The sequence below is a fragment of the Narcine bancroftii genome, chromosome 9 (assembly GCF_036971445.1).
Source record: "Narcine bancroftii isolate sNarBan1 chromosome 9, sNarBan1.hap1, whole genome shotgun sequence".
Taxonomy (NCBI): domain Eukaryota; kingdom Metazoa; phylum Chordata; class Chondrichthyes; order Torpediniformes; family Narcinidae; genus Narcine; species Narcine bancroftii.
In genome coordinates, this window is record NC_091477.1 from 103,569,072 (window position 1) to 103,583,070 (window position 13,999).

The following is a 13,999-nucleotide window of genomic DNA, read 5'->3' on the forward strand; positions in this document are numbered from 1 at the left end:
AATTTTGTAGTACGATTTGAGGAAGATTTTGAATTCCCTATTCTGAGAACCATTTTTACACCACGAGTATAACACCAAGGTACCATAAGAGGGCATGGTTGACCGGCTGAGTGCTGAAACAAGGTTTCAGAAATATCTAGAGCTTTTTTAATGATTAAATTAAAATGATCAGTTACAAATTGTAGTTGCTAGCACATATCAATGTTAGATGTGATTTAAAGACAATTACTCTGGCAACAACAGTTGCTGAGCTAATACTGTACAAGCCATTCTTGGGTGACAAACACCCAATGTATGAGCACCCCTACAGCTCCCAAAATATTATTACATTCAAAATTGACTTCTCTGGCTTTTGTTAAAACTTTACGCCCTGCTTCCCCCGCCATCTCTCCATTCTCTGTCTCCTTTCGCACAGATGTGAATAAATTCTACCTAGTCCTTTATCACATCCAATTAACATTTTTTGTTGGTCTGGATTCCTCCCCGTTTGTTTGAATTTTGAGACTTTCTGATGTATCGTGCTTCTATTTTTTTCTGATTTTTTTTAACGTCTAAGAGGGACTCAGGCCTGAAACATCAACAATATATCTATCTCCTAAAGATGCTGAAAAGACCAGCTGAGTTCCTCCAGCATTTGTTTTTACTGTAATCACAGTATCTGCAGCCTATTGTATTTCACTCATTACCTGGGGTCAGCATGCAGAGAATAGTGAAATTGCTCATGCCTTTTATTGGGTGGAAGTACTCCAGTATCAACCCCTTGATTACAAAAATATTAATGGTCAAGGCAGGGCTCTAGTTTTAATGGAAAGATACAAAAAATTTTAAATCTGTTATCATTTCCACACACTGTATAATTCTGATTTTTAGTATTAATCTGGAAGGAGGAAGTGCTACTAAAGAACTATTATTTAGAAATATTTATTAGTATGTTCTAAAATTTTGTCTTTAGTTTATACTAGTGCATCCATAGCTTTATAAGTTCAAGTAGATTGCACTTTCATTTCCCCACAACAACTGGCCAAAATAAAGTGGGATAAAATGTCAGAACCTTCAACTATTTGGATCAAAGTTCAATATAAAATTTCAGTCACAAAATTGTTTTTGTTTGCATAGCAATGGAGTAACAAAATATTCCTCAAGTAGCAAGTCAGCTTGTTGGCAGCCTTTTGTTTTGCATGTCTTGAATGCTTTGGAGAAATGTGTGATGTTTTTATGTATTTAAAAACTTGTTTTAAACGCGTCTGAAAGCTGTTTATGTGATATTAAGCAAGAAAGTCAGCTGTGATTATAGATCAATGCACGAAAGTGCTGTAAAAACTCAGCAGGTTGCATTCTGATTTGGTGCATTTAAACTTTCTCTGCTCTGTTCACTCAGTTTCTGGAATCTGCCTTTTATATTATGAATGTTATATTTTATTAAAAGGCATATTTAAAAAGACTGAGAATATTAGCTATATTTATTTTATATCCTACTCTATTTTATTTGAGATTTCAGTTAAAATTGCCAGGGAAGTTCAGATCATTATGAAGCTCAAAATAATAAGACTTTAACAATTCCAAGTAGTATTGTGTAATTTAAATCTCTCAAAAAATGTGAATGGTGCATATTTTCAATTCAACATGTGTACGAGATTCCATTTGCTCTTGCACAAAAGTGCTGGAGTTACATTGCCTTCATAGAAAGTAAAAGGCTTGAGCTCTTCTTCAGGAGTGCAGAACATCAGGCAGAAGCCCGAATTAAAACGGTGGAGAGGCACACAGGCTAATGGATAAGAGTAATAGATACAGGAGGGAGGGTAGAAGAGAAAGAAAACTGAAAAGTGATAGGGTTAGGTCTACTCACTGGATCTGAGTCAGTATAACCTCTCTAAATGCATGTGAGTAGAGGCTTTTGAATTCCTTCCAGTAATTTGTAGTTTGTGAGGGTAGGTATTTGGTTTACTTAACACCAGTTACAGGTATACCCCACTTTATGAATATTTGCTTTTACAAAAGTATTTTTGCTTTTACGAAAAAGCGGATGGCGGGGTAGTCAAGATTCACAGTCTTCCTGATTCTAGTAAGTGAAACTATACTGTACATACATTATTTCTACTTTATATAGGCTGTGTATTTATCATATTATCTCTGCTTTTTTTATATGTTAGTGTTATTTTAGGTTTTATGTGTTATTTGGTGGGCTATTTTTTGGATCTGGGAACACTCAATTTTTTCCCGTCGAAATCAATGGTAAATTTGCTTTACGCCATTTCGGCTTACGAGAGGTTTTGTAGGAATGCTCTATTTTCGTACAGCGGGGTATACCTGTATTGTCTGACAAAATGAAATAGAATGGGTATTGTTTATCATTGCTTTTGAATGAGTGGAGAGCAGATGAGGACAAGCTGTTGTATGTATAAAGTGGCCAGAACTATGGCAAATAGAATTTTAGTGCTAGTTAATCCCATCTTTCTCATATTTGTGAGAAACTAGGCTTTGAAGAAGAGCAAAAGTATTTAGGAGCCCTGACATTAAAGTCAATTTTTTAAAAAACTGACGCAAAGGGGGTGATTTTATTTTCATTTGCAAAGAGTCATTGTCAGGTGCTATCTGGGTATTTCATTACCTTTTGGACATCATACCTCTGGAAGGATGTACAAGGGCCTTTAATGGCTGCAGCACAAATTTGCTAGATACTTGTGTAGACTAGCTTCTGAATCTTGTCTATTTTCCCCTTAAATATAAAAGGTTGATCCGACCAAGGTTTTTTAAAAAAAATTTAATCCAGAATAAGGGATAGTATCTTAAAATTAGAACTTGGCCTCTAATTAGGAGCAAAATCAGGAAGCGTGTTCTCATACAAAGGGTAGCGAACTTTAAACTTTTCCCAAAAACTTGGATGGTGGGTAATTAGAGCTTTAAAGACTGCGATTCTTGATATTTAAAGATATTAAGAAAAATTGAATGGAATGGGGTGGAAATGGCTATGAAGTCTATGATCATCTTTTTGCCTTTAACATTTAAGGCTACGAGGAACCACATCAATAAAGTTTAAATGCCTGGAGCTAGTCTTTTTAAAATAATGGTTTTCAGCTCACAATTTATGATGGGGAATCCATTCAAGATACAGCTGCCATATTTTGAGGTGAAAAGTATGACAGGAAATGACTGGTAAACTATGTTCAATGTGAATTTATAATCATGCAAATACAATATACAGATGCACTGAAATTCTTTCTTGCTGCAGCCTAACAGATGCACCAGTTCCAATGGTAAAAATGTAAATAACCACAAATGCAAGTCAGGAAAAAGATGCAATAAATATCAAAGGATGGAGTTTCATGGATGCAGTTTGTGCAAGAAAATAAAAGATTTTCAGTAGTTTGGTCACATCTTTTGGTGCTCTTAGGATTGTTTGGGGTCGAATGGGGAGGGTCAAAAGCCTGATCACTTTTGCATAAAAATTGTTGTTGAACCTGAGGTGCTGGACTTCAAGCTTCTGGAATCAGTGAGAAGAGATTGTGATGGGGCCCTTTATAAAGTTGGCAGCCATCTTGAGGCACCACCTCACATAGATGTTTTCTTTGGTGCCTTTGATGGATTTTGCCGAACTTGTCACTTTTGGTAGCCTACTAAATTAATCACTCAAGTTTTTGTTTGAGGGGGATGGGGAGGAGAAAGAAGAAATGAGCACTTTTTGAAATAAGTTTGACTATATATAGATGTTAGATTTTCATCACATCTATTCCCGTTTTTTTAAATCTACTGCTATTGACATTTAATTTTGAATATCTAATACACTACTAATTGTTTCAAAAAAATAGCAATTATTGATCCATTCTAAACTCATCCTGTGCTGTACATAATTGTAGAAACCTTGGCAAATGAAAATTCATACGGCCCTGGAGTGATTCATGACAATTTACAAATGACATTGAAAACAGCTATGGTTACTTAATAAAAGTGTACCAACATATTCTCATGTATTCACTTTAACATGAAGGAATACTAGTGAATAACCAAATAGTATATTGATGAAGTTATGGGTTCCTTGGAAGTGCAGTGTGCCAGAAATCCTAATTGTTCTTGTATGAAAAATTATCTCATTGAGCATGCAATACTCTTGATTGGATTGGCAAAGTAGGTTAATGGTTGTCTCCTGTTGGTTAAAAAGTCTAGATCTAAGGGACTTGGTCGTTGGTCTTTATCGTGAGATGCTGGCATGACCCGCTTGAATTGTGGAGCAAGTTTGAGGTGCAATGTCAGCTAATTCTATGTTTTTCATTTCTGTATTGTAAAATCTGCATTTTTCAAGTGAAGCATTTGTCAAGAAAAACACAAAATATGACGCATTTGTGATCGTGAGGCTTTGTTTATCATGTTATGTTTTTTATTGGAAACAAAATAAGTGGATGTTGATTCAGGAAACTGGTTATTATTAACAAAAATTTGTAGATATCTGGCCTCTGTTTATGAAACCTTGCATGCACATCATATAAATTATGCATCATTCCAAATTACGTTTAAGGAACCGTGTGCAAACTTTGAAGGACAACGAAACCCCAATTTTTACATGCCCCGATTTAACGTGAATTCGGATATAATGCAATGAGTTATTGGACATTTTTTGCTGTTTCTGGAACTGAAAAGATTTTTGGTGAATTAGATTAAAATGGAACAAACTGCTAGAAAAAGAACTTGGCACGATCAAGAATAAAAGTCAGACTCGTTGCATGAGACCTCTGGATACTGGAATTAACACTGTTGCTGGATATCTCAAGAAGATAAGTTACGCGCATAGATTTGCAACGTTAAAGAAGAAGCAGGACTAAAAGCCAAACGCCTGAAGACAGCCAGAGATGTCGGCCTCTGACTTCCTGTGCGAGTGGTTTGTCCAAGCTCGCTCATAAGGCCTTTCAATGTTCGGGTCTATTCTCAAAGCTCAAGCTGAGAAGTTTGACAAGCAGATTAATTGAGAAACCTCACAGTTCAAACCTAGCAATGGATAGCTAGTTCAGCTTAAATGCCATCACGGGATTTCTTAAGTGTTAGCGTCCAGATAAATTCGCTCAGCCGACAGTGCCGCCACTAGCTATGTTCAAGCAATGAACACTCGATCACTTTTTGAAGAAATAAACTGTGAGAAGAGTAAAATTTTTGAAGCTTCACTGATCCATATATTTTGGGTGTGCCCAAATTTAGAGATATTTTGGAAAGATGATTTCAAAACTTCAACAATGATTTTTAAGATTAATATAGAACCTTGTCCGTTAATTGCTTTGTTTGGATTTTCACATGAGCCAGATATACTTCTGTCTGCATCTCAGGAGAAAGTATTAACCTTTATCACGCTGATAGCCAGATGAGCAATTTTATACATAGTAGTTATATGATGTAATGTCCTATTTTAAGCTTGGGAGAAAATTAGATACAAGATTAAAGGTAGAAAATTTCAATTTCAAAAGATGTAGGGCCCAATCATAGTATTCTATCATGATTGGTAGAATTTAAAAACTTTTTTTGAATGTTTTATTTATTAAAAACCATGATACCTACATTAAAAAAAACAATGAATACATATAATCCAAAAAAAAACTAAATATACACCCCTACTACCCATCCTCCTCCCATATAATCCCTCCCCAATACAAATTAACCTATCCCCATAAAGAAAAAAATGAAAGAAGAGATGTAAACCAAAGAGATTAATTACCATGGATTAGAGTAACACCACAATTATGTGGTCAGAGAATTCAAAATTTTAAGACCATATAATCCAAATAAGGGCTCCATGTTTTGCGATAGAAAATATAGTTATCATGTAAATTGTTATTTTTTTCAATGGAATACAAGATTTCAATTCCATATACTCAAATCAATCTAATTTTTCCAAGTAATCGCTAAACATTTTCTGGCTACAAAAATGCAATTTGAAATCTAGTTAATCTTGATTCTAAATTCAACTTCTTAATATTACCTAACAAAAATACTGATGGATCTAATATAAATTTCACTTGAAAAATAACTTCTAAAAATTCCTTAAGTTGCTTCCAAAAAGGTTTAACCATTTCACATAAACAAGTAGAATGTAAAAAAGAACTTACTTCCTTCTGACAGCAAAAATTTAAATCTGAAGAAATTAAATTATATCTCCTTAATTTTTCTGGAGTTAAATATAATTGATGTATAAAATGATAGTGAACTAATCAATATCTCACATTAATAATTTTAATCATATTATCTTTACTAAATTTCTCCAATTGTCTTGATGAATAACTATTCCTAAATCTTTCTCCCATTTCAACCTAGGTTTATGCAAATCTAATTTAAGCATTTTATTCACAATTTAAAATTTTGAATGTTCCAGAGATTTTCTGTCCGACATCTGTAGGTCGCCATCAGATCCACAATTTCCTTTTTTTTTAAAAACAAGGTAACCTTGATTAGTGGGAGGGAGTAGATTAGATTAAATTTGTTTTTAATTTTTTTGTTTGTATTTTCTTTCTTTTTATTTGCCTTAACTTGGCAAATAAGGGTTTTACATGGTTATCAGATTAATTCAATGACTTGTTTCTTATGTGGTTCAAGAAATTGTCTAATATAGTTCCATCATTTTTTTTGGTACTTGTATATATGTGTGCTGACTTGTTATGTGTTTTCCCAAAAATATTTGTATGCAAGTTTATATATTAAACTCAATAAAAATATTTTTAAAAAAAGAAAAGAATTAAACCGTAAGTGATGATTGTTAACATCCTTGAATGTTTTTATTTGTTATTTTGTTTATTAAAAAGCTTTACTAAAATTTAATTTGTTTTAATTTGTACTGTAACAACAATTTATTTGTGGAATTCTTTAATTCAGAGGTAATTTACTGGCCAGAAGATAAACGTGCAAAAAAAAGGGTCAAATAGGGTGAAAATAGTGGTGGGTTAGGATGTTAGGTCAACATTGGGTCAGTTTGAACGCTGATTTTCTTGAACTCTAATTTAGCGTGACCTTGCTTTTTTCCCGATTGACATTTTATCGACCCTAACGATCATGTTATAATGGGGCCACACTGTATAGCACTTTGATTTCCCTTCCTCAAAGTGTTTTCATATTCTGTCTCACTATTTTCTCCAATGGTGAAAAGAAATGAAATTGCACAAATTTATACTTCTGGTTCATTCCACGTAGTTAGAAAAAATAAAACCATTGAAAATAAATCAGTAATTTGATTGGAATTTTAAGGTGACATCTAGCAGTATGAGAGCTTTCAAAAGTTTCTGGAACCTTGCCATACCCTGGTTGTTCACTGTATATCTTTCATCCAGATATGATGATGTCTTGAAACATATCAACATTAATACTGCCAACACCTCCTTTCTTGTGAGGTCATAAACATGGATGAATCCTTGGGGCATGACCAAATTCAAGCTAGGTCCTTGTGGGAAATGAAAGAGGAATTGCTTGAGCCCTGGCATGGATATTTGTAGAATCGTTAAGTCATGAGTGAGGTATTTGGAAATTATAGAGAGGCCAATGCTGCAGCTTTGTTTAAGAAGTACTACAAGGACAAGCCAGGGAACTTCAGTTCAGTGAGCTTATCATTAGTGATGGGAAAGTTACTGGATGGGATTTGAAAGACTGGATCTACCTGTATTTGGAAAAGTAAGGTCTGATGGCGATAGCCTGCATAGCTTTGTGTGTAGGAAATCATGTCTCACCACTTTTATTGAAGATGTGACCAACAGGATTCATGAGGGCAAGGTGCCTGACACTGTTTATCATGTGTGTCGGTGATCTGGATGAGAATGTAGTTGGCATGCTTGTTAAGTTTATAGATGACACCAAAATAAGGGGTAGCAGTGAAGAAAATGATTGAAGATTACAACAGCATCTAAATGAACTGGGAAAGTAGGTCAACAAATGCAGGTAGATTTTAACATGAGCAAGTGCAAAGTGTTGCACTTTGGAAAAAGTCAATCCAAGGCAGAAATGACAAGGCCTTATAAAAGAAAGACAGAGAGGTCAAAGTCAATAGTTTGACATGTTTGCTGCAATTGGTCAGGATATTGAGTCCATTGATGTTGAGTAGGGGAGCCTAAAACTAGAGGGCATCAGTTTAATGTGGGAGGGAAGACTTCAAAGGAATCTGAGGGGAACCTTTATCACACAGAGCATGATGTAATGACTGCCAGAGAAAGTGGTAGTGTACAATAACAACATTTTAAAAGAAATTTAAGACAGGTACATAGAGAGGAAAGATTTAGAGGGATATGGACCAAATGCAAATGGCACTAGCTCAGGTTAGTGACAGGGTTGGCATGGATGAGTTAGGCAAAAAGGCCGATTACCTTGCTGTATAACTCAGCTATACACAGTGCCCTCCATAATGTTTAGGACAAAGACACTTTTCCTTTATTTGCCCCTGTGCTCCACAGTTTTATGTTTGTAATCAAAGAATTCACATGTAATGAAAGTGCACATTCCAGATTTTATTCAAGGTTATTTGTGTCCATTTTGGTTTGACCATGTAGAAATTACAACACTTTTATACATAGTCCCCTCATTTCAGGGCACCATAATATTTGGAACATTTGACTTCACAAGGGTTTGTGATTAATCAGGTATGTTTAATTGCTTCATTGGTGCAGGTATAAGAGAGCTAGGCTTGCTTCTAAGCTTTTGATCACCTTGAGTCTGTAATTGCCATTTTTCAATATGAGGACTAGAGTTGTGCCAGTGAAAGTTAAAGAAGTCATTATGAGGCTGAGAAACAGAATAAATCAATAAGAGACATCGCCCAAACCTTAGATTACAAAAATCAATAATATTTCCAAGGAAAGCCTCCACTACTGATGACCGAGGAATTCTCATCATAATGAAGAATAATCCCCAAACGTATGACAAGTCAGATCAGAAACACTCTTCAGGAGCAGGTGTGGCTATGTCAAGGGCTACAGTCCACAGAAGACTTCATGGACAGAAATACAGAGGCTACACTGCAAGATGCAAAGTTGGTATGCTTTGGTTCTTGGGCAGTTCCTTAACCCCTCCACACTTTGCTCTTGCCATCACTCTGATACAGATTAATCTTGGTCCTATCTGTCCACAAGACCTCTTTCCAAAATTCTGCAGGCTCTTTTAAATACTTCTTGACAAACTGTAATCTGGCTATCCTGTTTCTGTGGCTAATTAGTGGTTTACATTTTGCAGTGTAGCCTCTGTATTTTTGTCCATGAAGTCTTCTGTGGACTGTCGCCCTTGACATAGCCACACTTGCTCCAGAAGAGTGTTTCTGATCTGTCGGACATACGTTTGGGGATTATTCTTTATTATAATTCTTCTGTCATCAGCAGGGGAGGTCCTTCCTTGGCCTACCAGTTCCTTTGTGATAACTAAGCTTACCAATACGCTATTTCTTCTTAATGATGTTCCAAACTGTTGATTTTGGTAATCCTAAAGTTTGGGTGATGCCTCTTGCTGTTCTTATTTTTCAACCTCATAATGGTTTATTTGACTTTCATTGGCACAACTCTGGTCCTCAGGTGATCAAAAACTTATAAGCAAGCCTAACTCTCTTATACCTGCACCAATGAAGCAATTAATCTGATTAATCACAAGCACCTGTGAAGTCCAATGTTCCAAACATTATGGTACCCTGAAATGAGGGAACTATGAATATATAAAAAAAGTGCTGTAATTTCTACAAGGTCAAATAACCCAGAATGAAATCTGGATGTGCAATTTAATTACATGTGAATTGTTTGATTACAAATTTAAAACTGGAGATAGGGGCAAATAAAGGAAGAAAGAGTGCCTTTGTCCCAATGTGGAGACATTTTGAATCGTAGCATTTCTTTAAACCTGAAAAACATAATATTTTAACACTTTCCATATTTTTCTGTTCACATTAATGGATGAAATGTCTAATTTAAATTGGGTGTTTTACCAAGGCTTAATGTAAATATTAAGATTTTGTGATGGAGAGAATGGAAGGATGAGAGAATTTTCTCATGATACGGAGAACTTTACATGTTATACTGTTGAAAATAAGTTTCTCTTATTGATTAAGGTGTGACAGCATAGAAAAACTGAAGGTTCTACTGCCTAAATTGGAACTAGAATTAAAAGATCAAGCAAAGTTTAAGGATTTTTACCAGTTCACATTCAACTTTGCAAAGAATCCTGGCCAGAAGGGCTTAGGTAAGTGCAATCTAAAGATCTGTTGACCTTCCAAACAAAACTTTCTCAATCATGCAGCCTCTTGGGACAGAATCTAAAGAGAAAATATGGTGTTTTAAAAAAAAATCAGAATTTGCTTTGTGATCTAGATGTGATGGAATCACATATTTTGTTCATTTTTCTTGTATTTAAGGAGAGCCTGCTTGATAACCAAGGGCAAGAATTGTCATATGATTTGATACTGTAATCTAGCTATTTGTGCTTATCTGGTAAGCACAAATTAGTATTAGTTTTGATAATTATTATTATACATAGTAATATTTGAAGGTAAATTGAATGTTAATACTGTTGTCTTTTTAATATTGCCTAGGACATAAACTGTCACTTAATTATAAATAGTTTCAATTAATTTTTTGTGGCATTTTGTTCTATTCTAGAATTTGTATATTATAAGCTTAAATATTGACAGCAGTTTAATTACATTTTAAGTTGACAATATGTTTAAGAGTTCAGATCATGTTTAAAGCAGCATGGATTTGTTAACAAACATTTTGTGACAACCCATCCCTGGTCATCTGTATATTGGATGTTGTATTGGATAATGTCTTGTATTTATCAAAAAGAGAGTTCTGAAAATATATATTAATGATGAATTTACCTACTTTGCCTATAGCAGATACTGCCTAATTGAATATTATAGCAGTTTGGCAGGCAGGTAATAGTACATTTACAACCCATTAATATGGAGCAGAGAACTTGACCATGGCCATTTCTGATTTTTAATCTTGGATGTATAGTTAGGAGAATGGTCTTTCAGCTAAATTGGTGGTTGGATTGAAATCCCATGTGAATTTCCATCTGGATTCCAAAAGAAAGCCATCAGGTATCTTTAAGTGGCTTCTGAGTTATCTTAGCAGAACTTTTAGTGAGCTACCTTTTTATCTGTAACCATGCAGCCAGAAGTAGTAACAGATTCAGAAGTTAACTCAAGGCACTTTTGGAATTTGACAGCACTAATGTGATATTCCAGGATCACTATTTTCAAGGCCATGTAATACTTAACACCAATGCAAAATCGACCCATACGATTGATTTGCCGGCAGTGTGCAAAATCTCCCCCAATATATCTGCACCCTATTTATCTCCATGTCTGCAGACAACACAGAAAATCTAAAGGAAGCTTGGGACCTAGGCTGCCAGATAACGAGGAGTAGGGAGGAGTGTGGAGGCAGACTCGCAGGACCTTCATATGCAACAGAATTCGAGGGGCAGGACTAATTTTTCTAAGGTATAATCATAGATTAACTTTAGCAAATGTTTAAAAATAAAGTGATTACAATTCATGGCTCTAAAAACTGCCATATGACATTAAATTAATTTGAGGTTCTTATTTTAATTGTTGTGATCTTTACACACAATTATGGCATTAATCTGAGAAAGAAAGAGAAAATGTCATGAATGTACGGAAGAGCCTTTGTAAAAATGAAAGGGCAGGTTAAAGAATTGGTGAGATAATTTGTGTGAGAACTGATTCCGCAGGTGGATTGCAAATCTTTAAATTTGATTCATGCATTCGTACTTCCATCAGAGGCAGTTTAAACACTAGAAATTGTTTGAAATATTAGCATATAATGTAGTCAAAGAGGTGTTTAAAGTTTTTTTTTCCCATGGTTACTGGATTAAAGAAAATCAAACAAATTGTGTTTGTAAAACTAATGAACAAGTTAAAATGTCATGGTCGTCTGAAGTTCTGCATAACAGTTAGAATGGATTGGTCTGTAGGAACCGAAAATTTTGCTTGCTTTGACCATCATAATTTGATTGACTTGCACTGTTTTAAATTTAAAATTCTAGATTTCAGATGCACTAAAAAAAAGTTAGGTAGTCGGAGTAATGAAAAGCCAATGTCTTAAGTTTGTTTTGGTAGAGTCGTGAATGTGGAGTCTGTTAGTCTTTGTTTACTGAATGATTGATGGAAGGAGAGGTCCTTTAGAAATTTGACTTCACTATAGAATCTCTAAATTAGTATTTCTACAAGTTTACCATTTTTTTTAAACTGTAAAATCAAGTACCTATTAAATGAGCATCAATTAATACTGGCAATAATACTGTACCAATGTTTATGCAGTGTGGTTTTGTCAAAGTGCTTCGAATGTGCTATGTGATTTTGCTGATGGACTGATAAAAGGTAATAATTCTCCTATGATTTCCAACCGGGCCAGGCAGCATGTATAAAATGTGTCCTTTGAGATCTAGAACAATAGCTGCATATGTCGTCACATTGCATTCATTATCTGCTTTTGGGTGGTTAGATAAAATGATTACGATATCCTGTCCTCAACTTGTGGAATACATTGTGCAAATGTATCTATCTTTGGAAACATCAAAGCATTCTGAATATTCTGAATACTGTTTACATTAGATGAAGTTCAAAACCTAAAAAGTTAAATATCTGGGTTTTTTTTTGCTTCCAGAATATGGTAATTTAATGTTCTAATATAGGAATTGGTTAATGGTAATGTGATATTTCAGAAAAATTGAAGCAACAAAAACAAAGAATCATGTTAGACTGGTGAAATCCAGTTCTTAGTCGTTTAATGTTACAGGGCAAAACAATTTGCGGTTTGGTGCTTGGTTCACAGTAAGTATTAACTGGAGTGTCCAATCAAGCTTAATATTTGTGTGGTATAGAAATGGTAGTGGTAACCGAAAATTGGAAGTGGCCTGTTTTTAATTTTTGAGTGCTTGAAGCGTTCAATCAGTGCTAAAGATTTAGAATAATTGTATTGACCTGCCTTTTAATGTCCAAAAATCACCATAAATTGGGATATGAATTACTGAGTTGGAAAGCAACATCAGATGATCTTTATTCAAGGGATTTTGGACTTGTAGGCTGAGGCAGCATTTAATTGTTGCCCACTCCTAAACCCCTTTGAGAGCTGGTGTTGGTGAGCTGCCTTCTTGAAACACTAGTCTTTGAGGTGTGAGTATACCTGCAATGCTTTCTTAATTGTTGATGTTTGTAAATATAATGACACATAAAGGTAAAAATGAAATGCAAATTGAATTTTCATGAGTTCATTGAACCTAAAAATGATTTTCCTCTTGTTTATTCTAGGCTTAGACATACACTAGCACATGGAGACATGATGCTTTATTCATTGTTTATTACAAATCTAAAATGGTTCCCTGTAGCACACAATATAAGATCAATGTAATGATGTCATAAGGACACAGGCACATATACATAACATTCTTTCCCCCCCCACCCCCACAAAATAAAAACCTCATGAAAATAACATATAGGCAGCACTTATACTTAACTATGTGGAGCCCATAGATGAATACAATTACACTGTAATGTAAGTATGATATTTTAAGTGGCCACATCACCTTTGTTGACCTCACCAAAGCCTTCGACACCGTGAGCAGGAAAGGGCTTTGGCAAATACTAGAGCGCCTCGGATGCCCCCCAAAGTTCCTCAACATGGTTATCCAACTGCACGAAAACCAACAAGGTCGGGTCAGATACAGCAATGAGCTCTCTGAACCCTTCTCCATTAACAATGGCGTGAAGCAAGGCTGTGTTCTCGCACCAACCCTCTTTTCAATCTTCTTTAGCATGATGCTGACCTCAACAATGAAGACGCTGTTTACATCTGGTACCGCACGGATGGCAGTTTCTTCAATCTGAGGCGCCTGCAAGCTCACACCAAGACACAAGAGCAACTTGTCCGTGAACTACTCTTTGCAGACGATGCCGCTTTAGTTGCCCATACAGAGCCAGCTCTTCAGCGCTTGACGTCCTGTTTTGCGGAAACTGCCAAAATGTTTGGCCTGGAAGTCA

The 13,999-nt window shown here is 35.2% G+C and overlaps 1 protein-coding gene across 5 annotated transcripts in view; it reads left to right on the plus strand.

Moving 5' to 3' along the window:
* dcun1d1 (DCN1, defective in cullin neddylation 1, domain containing 1 (S. cerevisiae)) overlaps positions 1–13,999 on the plus strand; it is a 67,292-nt gene that overhangs the window by 35,697 nt on the left and 17,596 nt on the right. For 4 of the 5 annotated variants that reach the window (XM_069897119.1, XM_069897116.1, XM_069897117.1 and 1 more), the window contains exon 4: positions 10,043–10,173. In XM_069897119.1, the coding sequence (XP_069753220.1) occupies positions 10,043–10,173 (131 nt within the window). Of the gene's footprint in view, positions 1–10,042; positions 10,174–11,308; positions 11,441–13,999 lie in introns of all 5 variants that reach the window. The other variant, XM_069897120.1, reaches the window with a different exon arrangement.